General features: G+C 43.3%; 1 protein-coding gene and 1 long non-coding RNA gene across 4 annotated transcripts in view; one reads left to right on the forward strand and one right to left on the reverse strand.

Annotated features, from left to right (window-relative positions):
• Window positions 1–2,006, reverse strand: part of TOX (thymocyte selection associated high mobility group box) — a 299,580-nt gene extending 297,574 nt beyond the window's left edge. Inside the window, 1 exon segment of the mRNA XM_038579374.1 lies at window positions 1,620–2,006. Within this exon segment, the coding sequence (XP_038435302.1) occupies window positions 1,620–1,721 (102 nt within the window). The 5' untranslated portion in view covers window positions 1,722–2,006.
• Window positions 1,996–20,475, forward strand: part of LOC102152621 — a 74,275-nt gene continuing 55,795 nt past the window's right edge. For 2 of the 3 annotated variants that reach the window (XR_005380986.1, XR_005380984.1), the window contains exons 1-5: window positions 1,996–2,043; window positions 7,175–7,253; window positions 7,755–7,947; window positions 9,215–9,301; window positions 16,672–16,797. This is a non-coding gene — a long non-coding RNA (uncharacterized LOC102152621). Of the gene's footprint in view, window positions 2,044–7,174; window positions 7,254–7,754; window positions 7,948–9,176; window positions 9,302–16,671; window positions 16,798–20,475 lie in introns of all 3 variants that reach the window. The other variant, XR_005380985.1, reaches the window with a different exon arrangement.

Here is a 20,475-nt window from a genome sequence, read left to right on the forward strand (position 1 = left end):
CACTAATGCTGCTAACAAATAATGAAACTTCATCACACAAACTTCTCTTGCCAAAGTTACCGGAGCTTTCCAACCTGTTTCTGGCTCAAGAGCTCCCTGTATGATAAAAAGCCTTTCTGCCTTGCAGAAGAAGCCTACGTGTCCTTCGTTTCAGACCTGCCTATCCATCACAGGCATCCAGCACATCCCTTGTACAGAGCTTTGCACTGTGCACAACATCAAGGAGCTTCTGCACGGAGTTGGAGCTGTGGTTCACTTAACTCGCAGAGTGTGTGTGTGTGTGTGTGTGTGTGTGTGTGTGTGTCCCGACTGACCAAGGCTCGGGGCTGCGAGGCGGTGGCGTGGTGGGGAGCCCGGGGGCTGAGGAGGCAGCGCGCTAAATACCTCTGTACCGCGTAAAAGAGCTGTTTGATGATGCCTCGCCGCCAGGCAAATGTTAGGAGTCCCAACGACTCATCCGGTGGAATTCACGGAGGGGCTGACCGGGAACTGCTCGCAGGGGCTACAGGACCGGGCAGGTGGGGCGCGAGCTGGGCGTCCCGACCCCTCGCCCCGCGCCGCGGGGAACGCGGTCCTCCCCGCCGACGCTCCCGGGCCGGGCGGCTCGCCCCCCTCCAACAAGCCCCGCGAGCACGGCCCTGGCCCCGCGGCTGCTCCCGGAGGCCCGGCCCCGCGCGCCCTCCCTCCCGGGGCCGAGAGCTGGAGAGGCGCCGAGACCAACCCCCCCCCTTCGCAGCCCCGGACCGTTGCGTCCACGGGACCGGCGGAGCCCCCGCCCCCGCCCCCGCCCGGGGCACCCGCCCGGCCGGCCGCGCTCGGGTGCCCCGCGGCCTTGGCACCTGGGGTCACCGGGCCGGGGGTGCAGCCCGGCCCGGGACCCTGCTCCGGCCCCGCGGGAGCGCTGGAGCTCCGGGGCTCCGGACGGGAACTCGACGCGCTCGTCCGGCTTCCAACAAACTTGCGGTGACCGCGCGCACCCCCGAGCGGGAGCTGTGCCCGTCCCCGCGCGGCTCCCCCGTGCACCCCGGCCCGCACAGCCGCGTCCCACAGGGCGCGGGAAAACAAAAGGCTTGCGGGGCGATGTTCCCGGCGGGGGTTGGGGGCGGGGGCGTCTCCCCGGTCCCCGCACCCCGACTCGCGGCGGCTCCGCTGGCAACTAACCCCGCTCAGGGAAGCGGTGCCACGGGTCCCCGCAGCCCGGGAGAGGGCGGGAGGGACGAGGGGAAACTAGAAAATAAACTGACTTCTCTTACTCTCTGCCTCCGTTCCCGGACCCCAGACACACCCCCCAAAGTATTCCGTGGGTTTCTCTTAATTTTTTTTTTTAACGCCCCCCGGCAAACCCAGGCAGGGAGCCTTCGTGGCGAACAGCAGGAAGGGAAGGATCCGAGCAAACCGTGTCACTTTCCGCACGATCGCGGTGTTTGGCAAACCCCCGGAGCTGCTGCACAGTATCTACTACCCCAGCGCACGCAGGGCTGTAGCGGGCTGCGAGCCGAGCGCGCCCGGGACCGGCCTCCGCCGACCGCCCCGGCAGCCGGGCCAGCCCGCCGCCGCCGCCGCCCCCCTCCCGGGATCCAGCAGCAAGAACACGGTGGAAACAAAAGCAGAGCGTTCACCTTGTTGCAATAGTAGGGGTCCAGGCAGGGAGAAGGTCCCAGACAGGGAGCGTCGGGCGCAGCGGCGGGCTGGGCTGGAGGTGGATAGAATCTTACGTCCATTTCACTCTCACATCAAGCAACTCCTTTTCTTTTCCTTTTTTTAAAAAAAGTGTTCAGCAAAACAAGCTTAGACGGAACAGAGAGAGGTGTCTGGACTCAGGAGTAAAAGAAACACCTTCCTTCCCTCACATCCGTTTGTGGTTTGTTTAAGAAGAAGAGGAGAAAAAAAAAAAAAAAAAGAAAAAAAAAAAAAGAGGGGGGAAAAGCGCTCAACTCTCCCCCAAGCCGCGGCGCGCACCCGTCGGCGCCGAGCGCGCAGCCTGCTCCGCCGCCGCCTCCCGGCCCCGCCGCCGCCGCCGCCGCCGCCGCCGCCGCCGGGCAGGTAACTTCATGCGCTCATTGTCCCCCCGCCCGCCCCCCCATCCCCGCCTCCCGCGCCCCTCGCCGCCCGGCACACGCGCTCGCGCTCGGGCTCTAGGTCCTGGGCGTTTTATTGGAGTCTCTGAGTTGCTCTGCTTTTAGTTTATTTTCTCCACCTTGGAGGCCTGGGATGGGGGGAGGAATGAGGAATGAAGAGGGGGACAGGGCGGGGGGTGGGGGGGTGAACGCCCCGGGCCGGGCGGGGTAGGGTGCGCGGCAGGACGCGGGGCTGCTCGCGGCCCAATGGCTGCAGCTCGGGTCTGGGGGCCGGGGCCGGAGGAGGGAGGAGCGGAGGGGGAGGAGGAGGAGGAGGAGGAGAGCGCGGCCGGGACCGGGCCGGGGCGGCGGGACCCCGCGGAGCCTCCGCCGGGTCCGGGCCGCGCTCCTCCCGGCCGGCGCGTCGCACACAAAGGGGCTGCGGAGCCCCAGCCGCCCGCCGCCCGGGGGCACGGCGGGGAGCGCGCAGCAAGGGGGCGCTGTGGCGCACCCCGCCCCGCAGCCCCGCCCCCGGGCCCGCCCCGGCCCCACCCCGCTCCCGCCGCCCCCTCCGCGGCCGTCCCCACCTCTTTCTCTGCGTTCGCCGCCTCCCCTTTGGTGCCTGTCCCCTCTGGCGTCGCTGCGTCCCCACCCTTCCTCCCAGCCCCTGGTGGCGGTGACTGTGCCACGCGGCGCGGGCCCGGGGCCGTGGCCCGGGGCCCCGCAGGGAGCGCGGATCCTCTGTGCGCCGTAGCGGGCTACTTGGGCTCCCCGGCCCAGGGGCCCGGAAGGACTGCAGGGTGTGCAGGAGCCCCCGAGGCGCCCCCCTTCTGTTGCGCGCTTCCGCCTCCAGCCCTCACCTCGCAAGGATCTGTGACCCACTGGAGGGTTTGCAAAGCTAAGGCAGCCCGAGAGACTCCGCAAAGACCACGGGGGTAAATCAGAGTGTAAATAGGGAAACAGCCCCCCGCACCCTGGATCGGGCTAGAGGGAGAACACGCGGGCTGTTAGCTGCCCCTGAGGGGATTCTTGTGGTTTTGTAATTGGACGCTCTTGGAGAGGCACAGGAGACCCGGAGTCAGCCTCCCCAGGTCCCTGGGAGGAGGAGATCGCCAGTCGTGTTTTCCCGCCTTACCTCTGAAACCCAAGGCGCTTGCAACTCCCCCCCCCCCCCCATGGCTGGGGGGCAAAAAATCCGCATATCTTGGCTGTAGTCCAAGAGATTTATCCCTGAGGCTCTGTCCTTGGTGGGAAGTCCAGGCCAGGCCGGAGTGGGTGATAGTTACCTTCCCAGGAGGAAGCAGCCCCACACAGTAGGGCCCAAGACCCTGCAAAGGAGCCTGGAAGTAACTTCATCCATTCCACTTGTTTCTGGTGTTAAGGAGGGCACTAATGACATTTTGGCACCCTACACAACTTTACAGTGCGTGCTGATTGCCAACTGCTCTGTACAACTTTCTCACAGTGATGTTGTTTCCTCTGCAACTGAGAGCACCTGTCAGGTACAATCAGAGGGATCTGGAAGAAAATCTATGAAGAAAGTAAAAGAAATGATAATATCATTGGATGTCTTTACATGGCTTTTTAGGAACCTTTTAGCAAGCATTGCTTCGTACTCTTTGCATCCTTTTCCTCTGAGCCATTGTTTTCTTTCTTCCCTTCATCATTTTTATGAGTAGCAAAAATCTAGCCCTTTCCCCATCTCAAGATTGACATGGTGGAAATTGTGTAGGGAGAGAGAGCAGTGAGAAAATAAGAATTCCTCTCCCCTGGATTCAGAAGAACCTCCATATTTATAGGTCCTTCAAGGCATAAAATAAAATAAGAAACAATTTTTTTTTCCTCTTAATAAAGGTCTTTATAGTAAAATTTAAATGCTTTGTGTTTTATAGTGTCATTGTTCAAAATTCAATGGCAGATGCTAAATGTAGTGGTTTGTACTCCACAATTAAAAAAAAGAAATACCTTTTGAATTTAACTTAAATATTTCCAAGCTTAAGTTTCTATCATCCATTCAGCACTTATCACTAACATATTACAGCAGTTCAAAATTCAATTCTAAAAACTTCCTTAGAATCTGCAAATGAGGGGCGCTTGGGTGGCTCAACAGTTGAGCATCTGCCTTCAGCTCAGGACGTGATCCCAGAGTTTCCATCAAGTCCCGTATGGAGCCTGCTTCTCCTCCCTCTGCCTATGTCTCTGCCTCTCTCTGTGTCTCTCATGAATAAATAAATAAAACTTAAAAAAAAAAAAAGAATCTGTAATTGAAGTACTGTTTGATGGCTCCGGGAACATCAAGAAGATGAAAAGTATCAGGACAGGAACAATATCATTCATTATCAACATCTTGACACCTAGGGAAGACAATGATGTCCATACTGTGTTCCATAGACCTACTATACTATTTTCTCTGTCTTGAGGAAAAACCCAAAAGCATGGGAAGTGTGTGACCTTCCATTTAATTTGGGCCTGGTTTCTTCCATGTGCAATCAGTAGAGTCAAAGTGATATGTTTGTGCATGACCTGGTATCAGGGGTGGGAATGTGAGGTTTTGATTTAAAAAGCTCTTGGGGAACCTGGGTGGCTCAGTGGTTGAGCATCTGCCTTTGGCTCAGGTCATGATCCTGGGGTCCGGGGATCTAGTCCTGCACTGGGCTCCCCACAGGGAGCCTGCTTTTCCCTCTGCCTATGTCTCTGCCTCTCTCTGTGTGTCTCTCATGAATAAATAAATAAAATCTAAAAATAAATAAAATAAAATAAAATAAAATAAAATAAAATAAAATAAAATAAAATAAAAATAAATAAAGCTCTTGACTCCAATTACTCATACATGGAGAGTAGACCATGAAAGTCAACTTCATGGGGGGTGGGGGTGGTAATGAAAATGGAGTTAATGATCGATCAATCATGCCTACAGAATGAAGTCTCTATAGAGATCCCCAAAGTTCAGGATTCACACAGCTTCTGGGCTGGTGACCATGTGGAGGTCCACAGAGAGTGACTGTCTGGAGAGAGCATGGAAGCTCTATGCCTTTTCCCACATACCTTACCCTATGTTTCCCTTCCATCTGGATCTTCATCTGTATATTTCATCATATCCTTTTATAATAAATAGGTAAACAGTAAGTAAACTATTTTCCTGAGTCTTGTGAGCCCTTCTACTAAATTCATCAAACCCAAGGAGGGGATCATGGGAACTTCTGATTGATAACTGACCAGCCAAAAGCACAGTTAACACCCTGAACTTGCAGTTGGCATCTCAGGTGGTTGGGGCAGTGCCTTAGCCTGCAGGATCTGATGCCATCTCCAGGTAGATACTGTTGGAATTGGGTTAGATTGTAGGACACCCACCTGGTGTGATAGAATTGCTTGAGTTTTTCCTACCTCAGATAGGAATGTGAACTGTTGGTTCAAAAAAAAAAAAAAAAAAAAAAAGCTCTTAACCCCAATCACTCATACTTTAAGAATAGACCATGCAGATCATCTCAGTGTGATCTGAAAAAAAAATATTCTCTTTATAATGCTCCATCCAAGGCCTATCACATATGGAATGGGAACAGTCTTCCCAAGAAAAACTTGGAGGAAGTTGAATAGCTAAAGCAATGAGGAAATCTTGTTAATTTGGGAGATAAAAATAGTAGAGAGGCGTTATATTATTTTTCAATTTCTAGGACATTCAGCTGTATATCATGGCTAAGTTTACTAATTTATTTGTCCATCCATTCACTTGTATATTATTCAACAAAGACATATAAGCAGAGTAAAGCTCTGTGCTATGTATTGTGTATAGTTTGACATGTAAGAACAAATTACTCAAAATCGTTTCTGTTTTAGATGTGTTACAGTCTTCTAAAGCAGTATTTCTGACTTTGCCTAGTCAGTGGAGTCACCCTAGAAGCTTTGAAAAATACTCATGCCTGGACTCCTCCCCATAGAATTTGATTCAATCCATTTAGAGTAGGGCCTGGGCATAGGAGTTTTTAAAAGCCGTCCATCCAATGGCTTTCAATTTCAGGAAAGATTGGGAACCACTGGTCCAGGAGGAAAGATAACATGCCACAAAGGAATGTTAAAAGCACAAAAATTTTCATCAGTGAATTTCTGGGCTAGGTTGTTATTTTGTGTTGGCTCTCAGAAGGGGGACATAGAGGATCACCACTCTAGGTCCCCGTCATCCACATTGCCCTTACGGAGACTGAGTGTGGCGATTGACTCAGTTATTCTAGCTAAGCAGGAAAAATTGCCCTTAGAGACCCAAATTACAATTTAGTCGTCTGAACTAGGAATTCTCATTACCAAAAAAAAAAAAAAAAAAAAAAAAAAGTGTGTCCATGAACAAAACATTTCCTTACTAGTATTGATGTAATAAAGTCGATAGCCACACTTTCTGAAATACCTATTACATCCTGGACCTAGTCATAATTTCTTTACATAATTTCATTTCACTTTCTTATTTAGTATTACAAGTTACATTGGAAACCCTAACCACTAATTACAAAGCACACTTAGCATCTCATTTTGTTCCCTCAACACCACGCATCTTCATTTTAATTACAGTTTCATAATTGTTATGTTTTCAAATTTGCGCTTGTTTCCATTGACCACATTTTATGTTTACTGATTCTTTGCACTGTGGACATAAGTCCTAAATCTTGTAGCAATGTCTCCAAACTGCACACAGACTGTTTTGCATTAGGGAAAATATCCTCTAGACAGTCAGTCCTATCCATGATTTATGAGCATCTTATAAAAATCATTCAACAATGCCAACAACAAAATGGCACTTCTTGAGGGGTATTTTTCGTTAGCCTTTGGAGTTAGTTTTTTTTTTTTTTTTTAAGGATAATAGCCATCTATATATTGACAATGAGGATGAAAGATCTTATAGAGGGATTTATTTTGAAATGCCAAATATTGCAACTAGAATCAAAGCATGCTATATTTTATAACAAAATTAAATCCTCCTCTTAATGTTTAAGGGTGAGCTTTCCAGCAATAGCTGACACCTCAGTCTCTCTTGTAGAAGAAAACCTCATTCTTTTAAAATACCACTCATTTGAACATCTGGTATGAGCCACTGTGTGTTATAAACCATCTTGTTATGCATGTGTTTACAGGTTTACCTTCCTGACGAGATTACCAGCTGGTCTGCTTCCTTACAACTTAACCAACGTTGAGTCCTACATGTCTTAAAAGGTTCTGTAAATATCATCAATGGTTTTGATAGGAAACATTTACATTTTCTCAATTTACCAGTTAGAATTTACTGTTGTCCAGAGGTTTTTTTTTTTTTCTTTAAATAGTTTTCTAAAGTAATTTAAATGTAAAATAGAATGATATGCAATCCATAATGTAATGCAGTGGGAGAACACAGAGTTCTGAAGTTTATTTCCTGGGGAGACTAGTGAGAAATGACTAGATTGTAAGTCTTTCAACCAGAAAATAAAGGATTTCAGAATGATGAGGAAAGTTTGAAGGAAATGATATAGGGTCCACAGATACCTCACATGGTACTAAATGACTCATAAAATGCAGTATTTTTTACATAATATGGGAAGTGTGCCATGCTTGTACATCTTACCATTGAGTATGGGACAGTACTGTGATCTTTAACAATATACAACATTTGCGGCATAATAGCTATAATAGGACTCTTCAGCTATTTTACACAGCAATAATCCAGTCCTCTCTCATCAGGATAAACTGTGAGGACAAATCCTTTCAAAATCAGAATTAGTTCCTTGGAAAAGAGTGAGGCCACAATTATCCCTTAAGTAGGAGCAGCTGCAACATGGGATCGGCCTGGAGCGTGGCGGTGAAGTGTTTCTCCAATGCAATTAAATGGATTTTTTAAATGCAAACTAATATTCTATAAAAAGTCACTTGGAAGGTAAGTAGGTGTGGAATTGATGAGATGAAAGGAACAGTCCTGTCACTTTACCTGAGTTAATATTCCTGCCTTAGTAAATGCTATTTTGGTGAAAATGGACAATCCAGGCTCACACTTTCCCATGAAGTGGGGCCCTGAAAGGGGCCCAGAGTAATACAAAGGAAAGATAATACTGGTTTTCTTGTACACCCTGTGCCTTATTTTGAACTGTGTTCATAGCTGTGTTTTGTTATTGTTGGTTTTCAAAAAGACACGATGAGTCAACAGGAACACTTCAATTTAAAGAGGGAAGGTATCACTTGGGTAGAAACATATAAATAGAACTCACAGGACTTAGTTCAGTCAGTACCTCGTCCAGAGTAAGACAGAAAGGGATGAGAACTTAGTTTTTCACCACAGAGATGATTAAAGGATTGGGAAAATAAGACCTTTAAGAAAGATTAAAGGACCTGAACCGAAGGGGGCATACAGAGAGGGGGTGATGTACTATCTTCAAATTATGTATCTCAAGAGTTCTTTTACAAACAACGAGAGAGAACACCTTCACTGAGGATACGACATAAGAAATTGGATGTAATACTAGAGCATTGAGGATTTAGTCACACAGGGAAAGAATTTTCCCCAGGGATCTTGAATGTATCACCAAAGGAGAGAGCGGGCCCTCCATAGGACTGACTGTAAAATCTCTGCACCCAGTGAAAGTTTATCAGGTCACCAGAGCACCCAGTGACACCCCTCTTCTTGAAATTCTGTACTATCAGGTGGGCAGAGGTTTTGAATTTAGCTCTAATTGTCTAAAGGATTTCTGTGTTCGTACACTTCGGATGGCATAAAATGTTCATCCAGACAGGGAACCAAGGCATCTCGTGCAGTTCTTTAAAAAGTCAAAAAAAAAAAAAAAAAAAAAAAAAAGCTTTCTTTTACATTAGACGTGTTCCTGAATATTTTCAAGAACTTTGGTTCCAAAGAAAAACAGCAAATGTCTGATTTTGCCAGCAAAATTTAAGATGTTGTTAAAACTAGCTTTAAAATTATGTTTTAAAATTAAATACTAAACATTGAAACTCAGAGCTAACTTGGAGTTAAAATACTTAACACATTCTTAGAATGTTACTTTTGTGAAAAGGTACTCTCACTTGATAAAGATGGCCTTATAGGATGATCTCAGAGCCAAAGATGAAAGAGAAGGAATCTTCCCTGCTTTATAATAGTATGTTTTTAATATGTAGCCTTCAATTCACTAATTCAAAAATCAAACATTTTGAAGACAGCAAGAGACTCTTGAGCTCCCACTCAGGCTGATGGTTGCTACTGAGTTCCCACTCATCCCATGAAATCTTCCAGGGCTGATTAGGTAAGTGATTTTTGAACCTCGCCCTGCCCAGTTTCCACACACAGTTCCTGATCTCTGTCCTGATTAGGGACTCACTGCTTCTTCCACTACAAATCCACTTAGGCTTGACCTTTACATAATGCAATTACCTGACTATCCATGGATTACTTTAATGTTTCCATTTTGTTCCTAATGGGGCTCCAATATGCCTGTCTGTATTAATGTATTTGATGCTGATTAGAAGCTCCTAGAGGGAAGAGATGGCATCTCTCTGAAGAGGACTGATGGCCCCAAATAGCATCAATTCCTTAAACAGTCCTCTTTGCAAGAAGACAAATTAACTTGGCATATTTTTTCGTGGTCTCAGAAGGAGTTAATTTAGGAAGCTACTGGTAAAAATTCATGATATCATAGTATGTAAACACTTCCACTTCACTGTGACAGGTTGGGAAGAGTTACAGTAGTATTGCCTTCTCTATGTGCCTCAGCTGTATTATTATGGTCAAATATCATTTTTAATTAAGGACACCATTATTAAAGGCCCTCTCTATATTAGGTGTCTTACATAACAATATATGCTGGTTGTTGTTGCTTCTCCGCCCCTACTCCCTTGGCTGCTTTACTCATTTATGTTTTCCGTGTGGCCTCTATATGCATTTATAACTTCCAGAACAAGAATTTATCAGGGAATGAATGGAAATAATAGCATTTAATCAGAGGGAAGAGTATTAACAAAGTCAAAGAGGCTTTTAAAGACAAAGAAAAGTTTGAGAACAACCAGGACAAGCAATTGGGTATTTGGTGTAGTTTTTGAGAAGCGAAGGTGAGGGTAGGGGAAGGATGGAGGGACAGTGAGGAGACATAGAGATCAAGTTTAGATCACCAAAACTATCTGAGAGCTGCAACTTTATCTTGAAGAGGTAGGTGGAAGAGTCTTGAAAGGCTTTGATATAGGACTTGACTTTGATACCTTTGTATTATAATATTTTATGGACAATGAGATTTTCTTTTTTTAAGATTTTATTATTTATTCATGAGAGACACAAAGAGAGGGGCAGAGACATAGGCAGAAGTAGAAGCAGACTTTTTGCAGGGAGCATAATGTGGGACTCAATCTCAGGACCCTCGAGATCACAACCTGAGCTGAAGGTAGATGCTCAACCACTGAGCCACCCAGATGCCCCTACAATGAGATTTTCAGGTACTATTTCCAATACAGTAAGGTTTTCATAAGTAACCATAAGAATTTGTTACTAAAGAGAGACCAGGTCCTCCTTTGTCTGAGTTATTAATCTGCCCTTTCAGTGGCTATAATATAGAAATATACCCAGGAAAATATTAAACTGCACAATGAGATCCTCTATGACCTACCTCTCTTTCTCTCTCTCTCTCTCTCTCTCTCTCTCTCTCTCTCTCTCTCTCCAGCCTCATGTTTTCTCAACCTGAGAATATCTAACCTTTCAGACCTAACCTCTCCATCTTAAATTACAGCAAATACCAAACTGCTTGGGCAAGACCACAGCCCCTCAGTCTCAACTCCGAAATTCCAAAGGCTCTGAAAAGTCGAAGTTGCTTCATTATACATCTAGCAGCAAAATCTAGAGGCAACGTCTAATCCAAACTGACAAGAGGCTCTTTATAGAATGTATTGATTTACTCACTGAAAATGCACATATTTTGCTGCAGAAATAGAACTATGTTTGATTATGGGGTGCTACCCCAACTCCTGCATCAGGGCAGGTTTAATATACAATATAAGTGTATATACACATAGGTAATACAGATAAGCAGATAAATAGATAGGTTATACACTATATAAGCTTTCAAAGATTGTATAATTCTAAACACATTTAAAACACACATACACGCACATTTTTGCCCATTGGGTCTCAGATAATGGATTATGGACATGCACTCTTAGTAACTTAAACTCATCAGATTTCTTTTGAAACAATCCATCAAGGAGCAATTTACCTATGATAAAATCCACCCAACTGAAATCCATAATTTGATGAGTTTTGAGAAATTTGTGAACCGCTACCACAATCACATACAGAACATCTCCATCAGTTCAGAAAGTTCTCTTGTGGCCCTTTGTAGTCAGTTCTTTCCCCCAACCCCCAGACCCCAGAGACCCTTGACCTGATTTTTGTCACAGTAGTTTTATTTTTCCAAAATATACAAATGGAATCTTTGACTATGGGGTCTTTTATGTCTGATGTCTTTCTCTGAGCATAATGTGTATTAAATTCATCCACATTGTTAAGTCTATTAGTATCTTGCTTCTTTTTATTACTAAGTGAATAATTCCATTGTGAATGTGACAGTTTTGTTTACCCACACGATGGACATGTGGTTTCCTTCTAGTTTTAACTATAATGAATAGAGCTGCTACAAAACTCCAAGTACAGATACTTGTATAAATGTATGTTTTTATTTTCTTTGGGTAGATATCTAGGAATGTCAAAGTTTGCATACCAAATGCATATTTCGATTTATAAGAAATTGCCAAACTGATTTCAGAAGTGACTGTACCCTATTTCATTCCTACTAATAAGGTATAAAAGTTTTGAGTGCCCCAAATCCCTGTCAACACTTGGCGTTGTCAATCTTTTTTTTTTTTAAAGATTTTATTTATTTATTTATTCATGAGAGACACGCAGAGAGAAGCAGAGACATAGGCAGAGGGAGAAGCAGGCTCCCTGCAAGGAACCCCATGTGGGACTCGATCTTGGATTCCTGGAGATCACACCCTGAGTCAAAGGCAGACGCTCAACTGCTGAGCCACCCAGGAATCCTGCATTGTCAATCTTTTTAAGGTTACTCATTCCAGTAGTTTGTAATTATATACAAATTTTTTAAATTTATATTTTGCTAATGACTAATGATCTTTTCATACATTTGCCACTAGTATATCTTCTTTGATAAGAGTCTGCTAAAAGCTTTTGCCTTTGTAAGATCAGGCTGTTTGTCCATTTACTACTGAGTTTATAAGTTCTTTATATAGTCTGGATATAAGTCCTTTATCAGAGTCTATAAAAAAAGTAGTAAGTAAGTTTAGAAAGGTTGTAGGATACCAGGTCAGTATGAAAGAAATTCTATTTCTCTATGCAACCAGCAAACAATTGGACATTTTTAAGAAAGATTTTATTTATTTATTTGAGAGAGAGACAGAGTATGGGGGCAGGCAGAGAGAGAGAGGGACAAGCAGAGTCCCTGGTGAGCAGAGAGCCAATATAGGGCTCCATCCCAGGATCCTGAGATCACGACCTGACTGAAGTCAGATGCTTAGCCAACTGAGCCACCCAGGTACCCCAACAGTGGGACATTTAAAAAATTATTTATAATAACATCAAAAATATGAAATTCTTAGGCATAAAACCCACAAAATATATAAAACCTGTGCACTAAAAATTGCAAAAACAGTGCTGAGTGACATTAAAGCAGCCCTAAAGAAATAGAAATCTATACCATGTTCAGGGTACAAAGGCCTTAATATTAAGGTATCATTTTGCTTGAAATAATCTATAGATTCAGTGAAATCCCAATAAAATTTTTAGGCTTTTTTGTTGTTGTCGAAAGTAAGAGGATTACTTTAACATTTTTATGGAAATTCACAGGACCAAAACAATTTTGGGAAAGAATACAGTTGGAAAAAATCATACCACTTAATTTTAAGACGGTAAAGCTACAATAGTGAAGACCACATGATATTGGCATAAGAATAGGCATATAAATCAATTGAACAAAACAGAAGTCTGGAAATAGATCCATAAATACATAGTTAATTGGTTTTCAACAAAAGTGACAAGGTAATTCAATGGGAAAATGATTATTTTTCAACAAATTCTGCTGGAACAATTAGATACCCTAATGCAGAAATAGACTCTTATTTCACATCATATGCAGAAGGTAACTCTAAACAGAGCATAGACCTAAATTTTAACAGCTAAAACTATAAAAATAATACAAGAAAATATAGGATATAATCATGACTTGAATTACACAAAGCTTCTTTTAGGACACAAAATGCAATTTGATAAATTGAATTTTAGAAAAATTAAAATCTTGCTTTTCAGAAGAAATTGTTAATGAAATGAAAATGCATTCCACAGGCTGAGAGAAAATGACAAATGACTTGTGATCCTTATGTTTTTAATATTCGTCTGCCTTTGTTCCCACTATTCTCTCTACCCAGCATCCCAGTCTCCTTGGTATCTGCAGGCTGAGCTTCTATATCTCTTTTAGATTCAGATCAGGCATTGGGTCATATTCTCTTCAGGATGGCATTGCAGACTCTCCAGCTGGCACATTCCAGGCTGGTCATAATATCTATTACACTCTACCTTCCCAGTAAATTTACGTGTCTGTTTTCTATAATAAATAATTAGCTCCCTGAGGTCAAAGACAATATTTGTTAGGTTTTGTTGGGTTCTTGGTCAACTTTTCCATGTCCTGAACCCCTTTTCTCTAAACAAAACAACTTTTGACATTGCCCCCACTTCCAGATACAGCTTTATCTCTTTCCACCCTATTGTTACTAAACTTAAAATGATTCCCTATATCTTCTTCTTCACCTTTTCATTTATTCTTCAACCCACAGCAACCTGGATTTATGTTTCTGAAATATTTTTTACTGAAACAATTCTAAGACTCCCATTGAATGTATATTTGTCCATTTCACTGGACACTTTATTTCTCACATTTCTTGACTTTCTTGAGGCTTGAAAAATTGGCTCCTTGGTAGATTGTGAAGTCTTTAAGTGAAGGGATCCTGCCTTTTGTCTTTGTGGATAGACTAAGGGGGGAACATCCGTATGAAGAGAACAAACAGGTAGACAAAGCAGCATGATAAGAAACAGAGACATAAGAGAAATCAAGGGAACATGGAGCCCTACATTCCAGGGAATGAATGTTCCAGAAGGGAATGGTAGATATTCATTTCTCATTCAATCCATCATCCATGCAACAAATACTACTTGAATGCTCACTATCTGCCAGACACAGTGCTGGATTCCAAGCCCATAAATGATTTTCAACACCCTCTTCTGGATGATTATCTCCTTCCATAGCTCCTAATACAACTTTTCTTCTAATTTCTGTCAAATACAGGTCCCTTTCCTATTTTCTCACTCCCAGGTGTCCATTTCCAACTCTCTACCAGCTATATCTGGCTGTATTTCTTCAGTCACCCAAACTCATAATACATAAATCTCAGGGCACCTGGGTGGCTCACTCAGTTCAGTGTCTGCCTTCAGCTCAGGTCATGACCCCAGTGTCTTGGGACCGAGCCCTGCATCAGGCTCCATGCTCAGTGGGGAGTCTGCTTCTTCCTCTCCCTCAGTCTGCTTCTCCCTCTCCCTCTCCTTCTCCCTTATCCCTCTCCCACCCTCAGCTCATGCTCCCTCTTGCTATTTTTCTCTCTCAGACAAATAAATAAAATCTGTAAAAGAATATACACATAAATCTTGATAAAGGCATACACATATAAATAGCTTTCTCCTGGAATACATATCTCAGTTATACTCAATCCCAGTTAACAGTAGGTCTCATCCTTTGTCATTTTTCATCTGGACTATTGCTCTTACCGGATCTCTTACGCATACTTCTTACCTACAATTCAGCATCTACACACCCACCATGCTGTCAACCTAGCAGACTAGGAGCACACCATTCCCCTGCTTGAACACCACCCGTAGCTTTTCTGATACCCAGACACATCAAACCATTTGCTCTCCAGCAATTAGCTACTTGTGCTTGTCTTAATTTCAAGCGTTTGCACCTACTGTTCCCTCAGTCTAGAAAGAACATGCTCACTACCCCATAAGCACATGTAGCTCCTGTTACGTTCAAGACTCAAATCAAATATTCAGTAAAGCTGTGCTAAGCCCTCCTTCCCCACCACAGTCACACTGTGTATTCCTTCATTACTGTGCTGTAATGATTTGTTTATAAGCTCTTCTTCTCCTATTCTAGATTATATCTCAATCACCTTTGTACTTGTAACATCTGGTTTAAAGACGAGTACAAAAAGCTCATTTTGAAAGGGCAAGTTTTTTCTGATTTTGATGTGACCAGCTTCTATTAGATGGTATTCGGGAAGAGTGTCATATATTTTATGGTGAATACAGTAGTTTTTTAAAAAAAGATTTAGCCACTTCCTTAAGCAGTGGTTTATCTCTCCCTCAGAGAAAACCAAAATGAGTTTTTTAATAAAATGATTGAAAAGGTACACTGAATCTTCAATTTAATTATTTCAATTCCTGCAAAAAAGGTCTTTCAGAGAGGCTGCCTCTTGGTAAAATGTGATAAAGTTCCAACACATTCTTAAAAATTGTAAATTAATTTATAAATTTCCATTCAAAGTTTAATCTGCTATTTTCACACAAGAAAACTCATAATGTTGCTTCCTATTGATTTAGTATCTTTGCATCTAGAGTTTAAGCCAGTATTTCATCTCTTTCTGGAAGCTTCCAGAGGCACTTGGTGCATATCAGCGAATGTTGCTGCTTTTATTGCTTTTGGAGTTAAGTAAGGACTCCACACCCAGCATTCCAGATCCTGCTTTGATTTCTAGTCTTATTTCTCTCAATGTTTGTGTATCTACCAGAGCAGATGACTTCATATTCTTTGAGCACGCCTTTTTTCTAGCGTCTATGTGTTTGTTCCTAGGCAACACCCTGCTCTGCCTTCTACTTCCTCTTGCCACCATCACTACCCTCTCTCTTTCTGAAACTGCTCCTGTTCCCTCCTGCCCGATCTGGGCTTTCTCCACTCTCCTTCCCCAAACAATTATTGGTGATTCTTTCATCTGACTTCTCACATTTTACCTCGTGCTACAATTATATATACATTATCCTCTTATCCTTTCTTCTCAATAAGCTGTTGGGGCAGTACTACCATGGCCTGTTCATCTCTGAGGCTTTGCCATGCCAAGCACAATTTCTGAAACATAACAAGCACTCGGTAATTATTTGTTTAGTTGAATTGAGTTCAAATAAATCTAAACAGCTTTCTCTTCACTGTGTGTTGACAAAATAATTCTAACAAGTTCATAATCACAGGAAGCAGCAGAGCCAGGATTTGAACAGGGCAGTTTCCTGCACTTTATGTCTCAGTCTTTTGTTGCCTCTCCAGTAAACAGAGTATGCACTGCAAGTCTATTGGTCCAGTTGTATAGTTCAGCTCTAATTACTAAAACCTAAAAATTGTCCTAGTAAGACTGAAAATTTCTCCTTAACAGTGTGTGTGTGTGTGTGTGTGGGGGGAACAGATTTTATTCTTTCTATGACATTAGTTTGAAAGAGTGGAAACATGCCTATTAAAGAGCATTCCTTTAATAAATATATTATGATTTCATCATCTGTTGTCCATCTGAATTTTTTTTTCAGGATCTATAGATGCAGATGTGGAGACACATAGATGTAATGACATTTACTGTACACTGTTGGACAGAGCATCCCTGATTTGAAGACCTAGACTCCTGAGCACTGAACAACGGCTCCAAGGTGGCAAAGGTGTGTTTAAAGCCAAGGATGTGGCGTTTGTAATAGACCTGGCTTCATGCTCAGTGGTTTATTCAGGATCTTTGGGCTTCAAGAAGTTGGAAGAAGTAAAGGAACTGCAAAATATCTTTTTCATCTCAGTGTTGGGACTTGAAAATCCAACAAGGGAGTCTAAAAAATAACACTAACTTAAAATGTCCCCACATAAAGTAACCACTTGTTCTAATTGAAAGCCCAGTTGTATTCAATTTTAGAATGTGAGGAAGAGTTGGCTGAAGCTATGGTGAGGCATTGAATGTCCTTCTGCATTTGGGGATACATTTGAAATCTTTTTCCTTCATGCCTGGGCTTTTTTTTTTTTTTTTTTTTTTTTTTTTTGAGGGGGAATGGGAATGGCAGATAGTCTCTTTCTGCAATGTCTCTTGATGGCTGTGTCAAAAGTCTCCTGAGCTGCCTGCGATTCTTCCTTCTTTGAAGTTGAGTTGACTCTTGCCATGGGAGTTTCAAGGCCATGTGCAGCTCTCCACCATCTTGGCTGAGAACTCCCTTTTAATACAGCAGCTCTTCTGTTAAGAATATCTTAAGTAGGGGTGCCTGGGTGGCTCAATCAGTTAAGCGTCTGCCTTTGGCTCAGGTAATGATCCCAGGGTCCAGGTCATGATCCCAGGGTCCTTAGATCAAGCCCCATGTGGCACTCCCTCCTCAGTGAGGAGTCTGCTTCTCCCTCTCCCTCTGCCCCTCCCCCTGCTTGTTCTCTCTCTCGCTCTCTGTCAAATAAATAAATACAATCTTTTTTTTTTTTAAAGAATATCTTAAGTAGGTATTCTACTTTATAGGCAGTGTTTTAAATTTCCTTTCTAAAATATTTTGAGAATGTGAGGTCCTGGCAGGATGTAGAGACTACAAATCAGATTAAATGATTCCCATTGCCAAGTGATCAGACAGGAAAAGAATTGTACAGAGAGGAAAACTGTCGACCTTGTTGGCCGCTTCTTTGTTGGCTGCCTTCTGAGGGGTCCAGTTCCAACGGGCATCAGTGCTTGCTCCGTGGCCGTTTGGAGGAATGTTGGTCTCCTGCTACAGGCCAAGAAAGATCACATCGAGACAACTTCAGCAAGGAAGTTTGCCCTTAGATTTGGTCTATGGGCCCCAAATAAAGGTAGGTCTAAGGTTTCGTTTATCTGGATAATTAAATGAGCCTGGAGGAATATACTAGAGAAAAGTTCTTTTGCCCCTTCTTCTTTAGATGACGCTGTTTGGCTTTGCTCTCCTTACCTTGAAACTACCCCAATGCAAGCAACAATTTCTGCCAAGGGAGTAGAAAAAAATGCTTCTAGACATCTTGGCTGGTATGTGCTTTCTGGTGGGGGAGACCACAGTGTGGGGATTATGAACCCTTGTTCTGGGATCTGCCATCCTTCGTCTACACACAAGTTGTGCTATCTGCCAAGCTTCGGGGGGGGGGGGGGGTAGGTCCATCTTTTGACACTCTGTTTCCCTATCTGTACAACAAGGATGCTAATAAAAATACAAATATACTTTTTGTTGGGGAGATTGACAAAGCTTGTAAGATAATAGTTCTGGTGTATATTGAGCCCTTAGCATAGGCACTGATTGAAACTCCTTATATATATTGTCCCACTTAGCTTCTTACCCCATGAGGTAGGCTGTATTATTAATCTCAATTCATCAGAGAAGAGAGAGGTAAAGTCACCAAGTAGGGAAGCCCCAGAGTAGGAAAGTGCTAGCCAGGATTCCTGCGCAGGTAGAGCGCCTCTGCACACGCACCCTCCTCAATATGGGAAGCTGCTTTCTCATAGGCATGGCCAAATATGACTCTCGGTGTCTTCAGAGCACATGGACATGTGAGCACTTAATACCCTGGCTGGTCCTGAGCTGTGCCACAAGGCCCAGGGTGTCATTCTGAATTGGTGAGGGACGCCCAGGAGGCTCAGTGGTTGAGCGTCTGCCTTCAGCCCAGGGAGTGATCCTGGGTTCCTGGGATCAAGTCCCACATCGGGCTCCCTGCATGGAGCCTGCTTCTCCCTCTGCCTACGTTTCTGCTTCTCTCTCTGTGTGTCTCTCATGAATAAATAAATAAATTAATTAATTAATAAAAAAAAAAGAATTGGCGACAGCTGACAGTTCATCACTTTCCTGGGTAGGAGATGGAGCCCAGATGCCAGCCCAGATGTCAGGGGCCCTGCCACCTTGCTGAACCTGCTCTGCTCTGAGCTTTTCCTCGAAGCCTTAAGGAAAGATTAATTTTCTTTCCGTCTCTCTCTTGCCTACTATTTCCACACCTCACCCCCACCTGCTACTCTTAAACATCAACAGTCAAACAAAGAAAGGAATACGTGTAAGGCTGCTATTTCAGAAACTGTGGGTGGGAGGCTTTCATAAACAGGTCTCATGGACTAGGTAGACATGCTTTTTTGGTTCACCTCATGTTTCAAGATGCTCCATGAATGCTCTCTTTGTAAACTCTTTCTTCTCCTTCTTGTCCCAGCTTGAGTCTTTGTTCTTTCATGATGTCTTAATATGCTGCTTGTATTCTGCATGTTTATGTACCTGTCTCAACTAACCAAGAGACTATAATCTTCCTGAGGACAGGAGATTCTGACTTGCTTATCATGCTCTATCCCACAACAATCAGCATAGTATGAATGGAAGCTCACAAAGAAAGAGAAAAATGTAAAGCATCTATAAATCAAAGTGTTCCCATAAACCAAGTCAAAATACAAATGATAGCTCGGGAGAAAAATCTTTGCAACTTATACAACAGAGTGTCGTTATCCATAACACGCAGATTCCTTCACATTAGAAATAAAGGGAACAAGATGATTTTAAAGATAGATAAATGGCACAAATAGTCAACTTACAGAAGGAAAAATGCAAATAAGCAAATAGTAACGTGAAAAAAAATTCTATATTCTTCACTTGAAACTGAGAAAATGTAAATGAAAAATCACTGCTTTTAAAAAAAATATAGGCAAAAACTTAAAAAGATTTATTTGCAGCCAAAAAAAAAAGTGGAATGGGAGGAGGTTTATGTACAATGGGGAATGTGAAGGAGTTTGAAAGCATATAATTTATGTGCAATTATGTAGAGTGTATTTGTCTCCTAGGGCTGCCATAACAAAGTACCACAGCCTGGAGGGCTTAAACAGCAGAAGTTTATTTTCTCCCAGTTCTGGAGACTAAGAATCTGAAATCAAGGTGTCAGCAGGATTGGCTTCTTCTGCGGCCTCTCTCCTTGGCTTATAAATGCCTCCTTCTCCCTGTGTCTGCACGTGGCATTCCTTCTGTGCATGTCTTTGGCCAAATTCCCCTCCTCATAAGGGCGCCAATCATATTGCATTAGGGCCTACTCAAATGACCTCATTTTACTTTAATTGGAGATAGACATAGGACTCACATTTTGAGACTGCTTTAGGATTTCAACATATGAATTTGGAGGGGGGGAGGAACACAACACTGTCCTAACATGTATATGTGTAACTGACATAGATAAACAGATAGATACTTGATAAATAGATGTGTGTTTCACAAACAAACTAGGATAAGCTCTAAATTGTTAACACTGTTTACCTCTAGAGTTGGGATGGGATAGGAAGGGAGCATTTGCTTATTTTTACAATTTTAAAAGATCTGGCATTATGCAAGATTTGTTCCCTTTTGAATCTTACA

The sequence above is a fragment of the Canis lupus genome, chromosome 29 (assembly GCF_011100685.1).
Source record: "Canis lupus familiaris isolate Mischka breed German Shepherd chromosome 29, alternate assembly UU_Cfam_GSD_1.0, whole genome shotgun sequence".
Classification (NCBI taxonomy): Eukaryota; Metazoa; Chordata; class Mammalia; order Carnivora; family Canidae; genus Canis; species Canis lupus.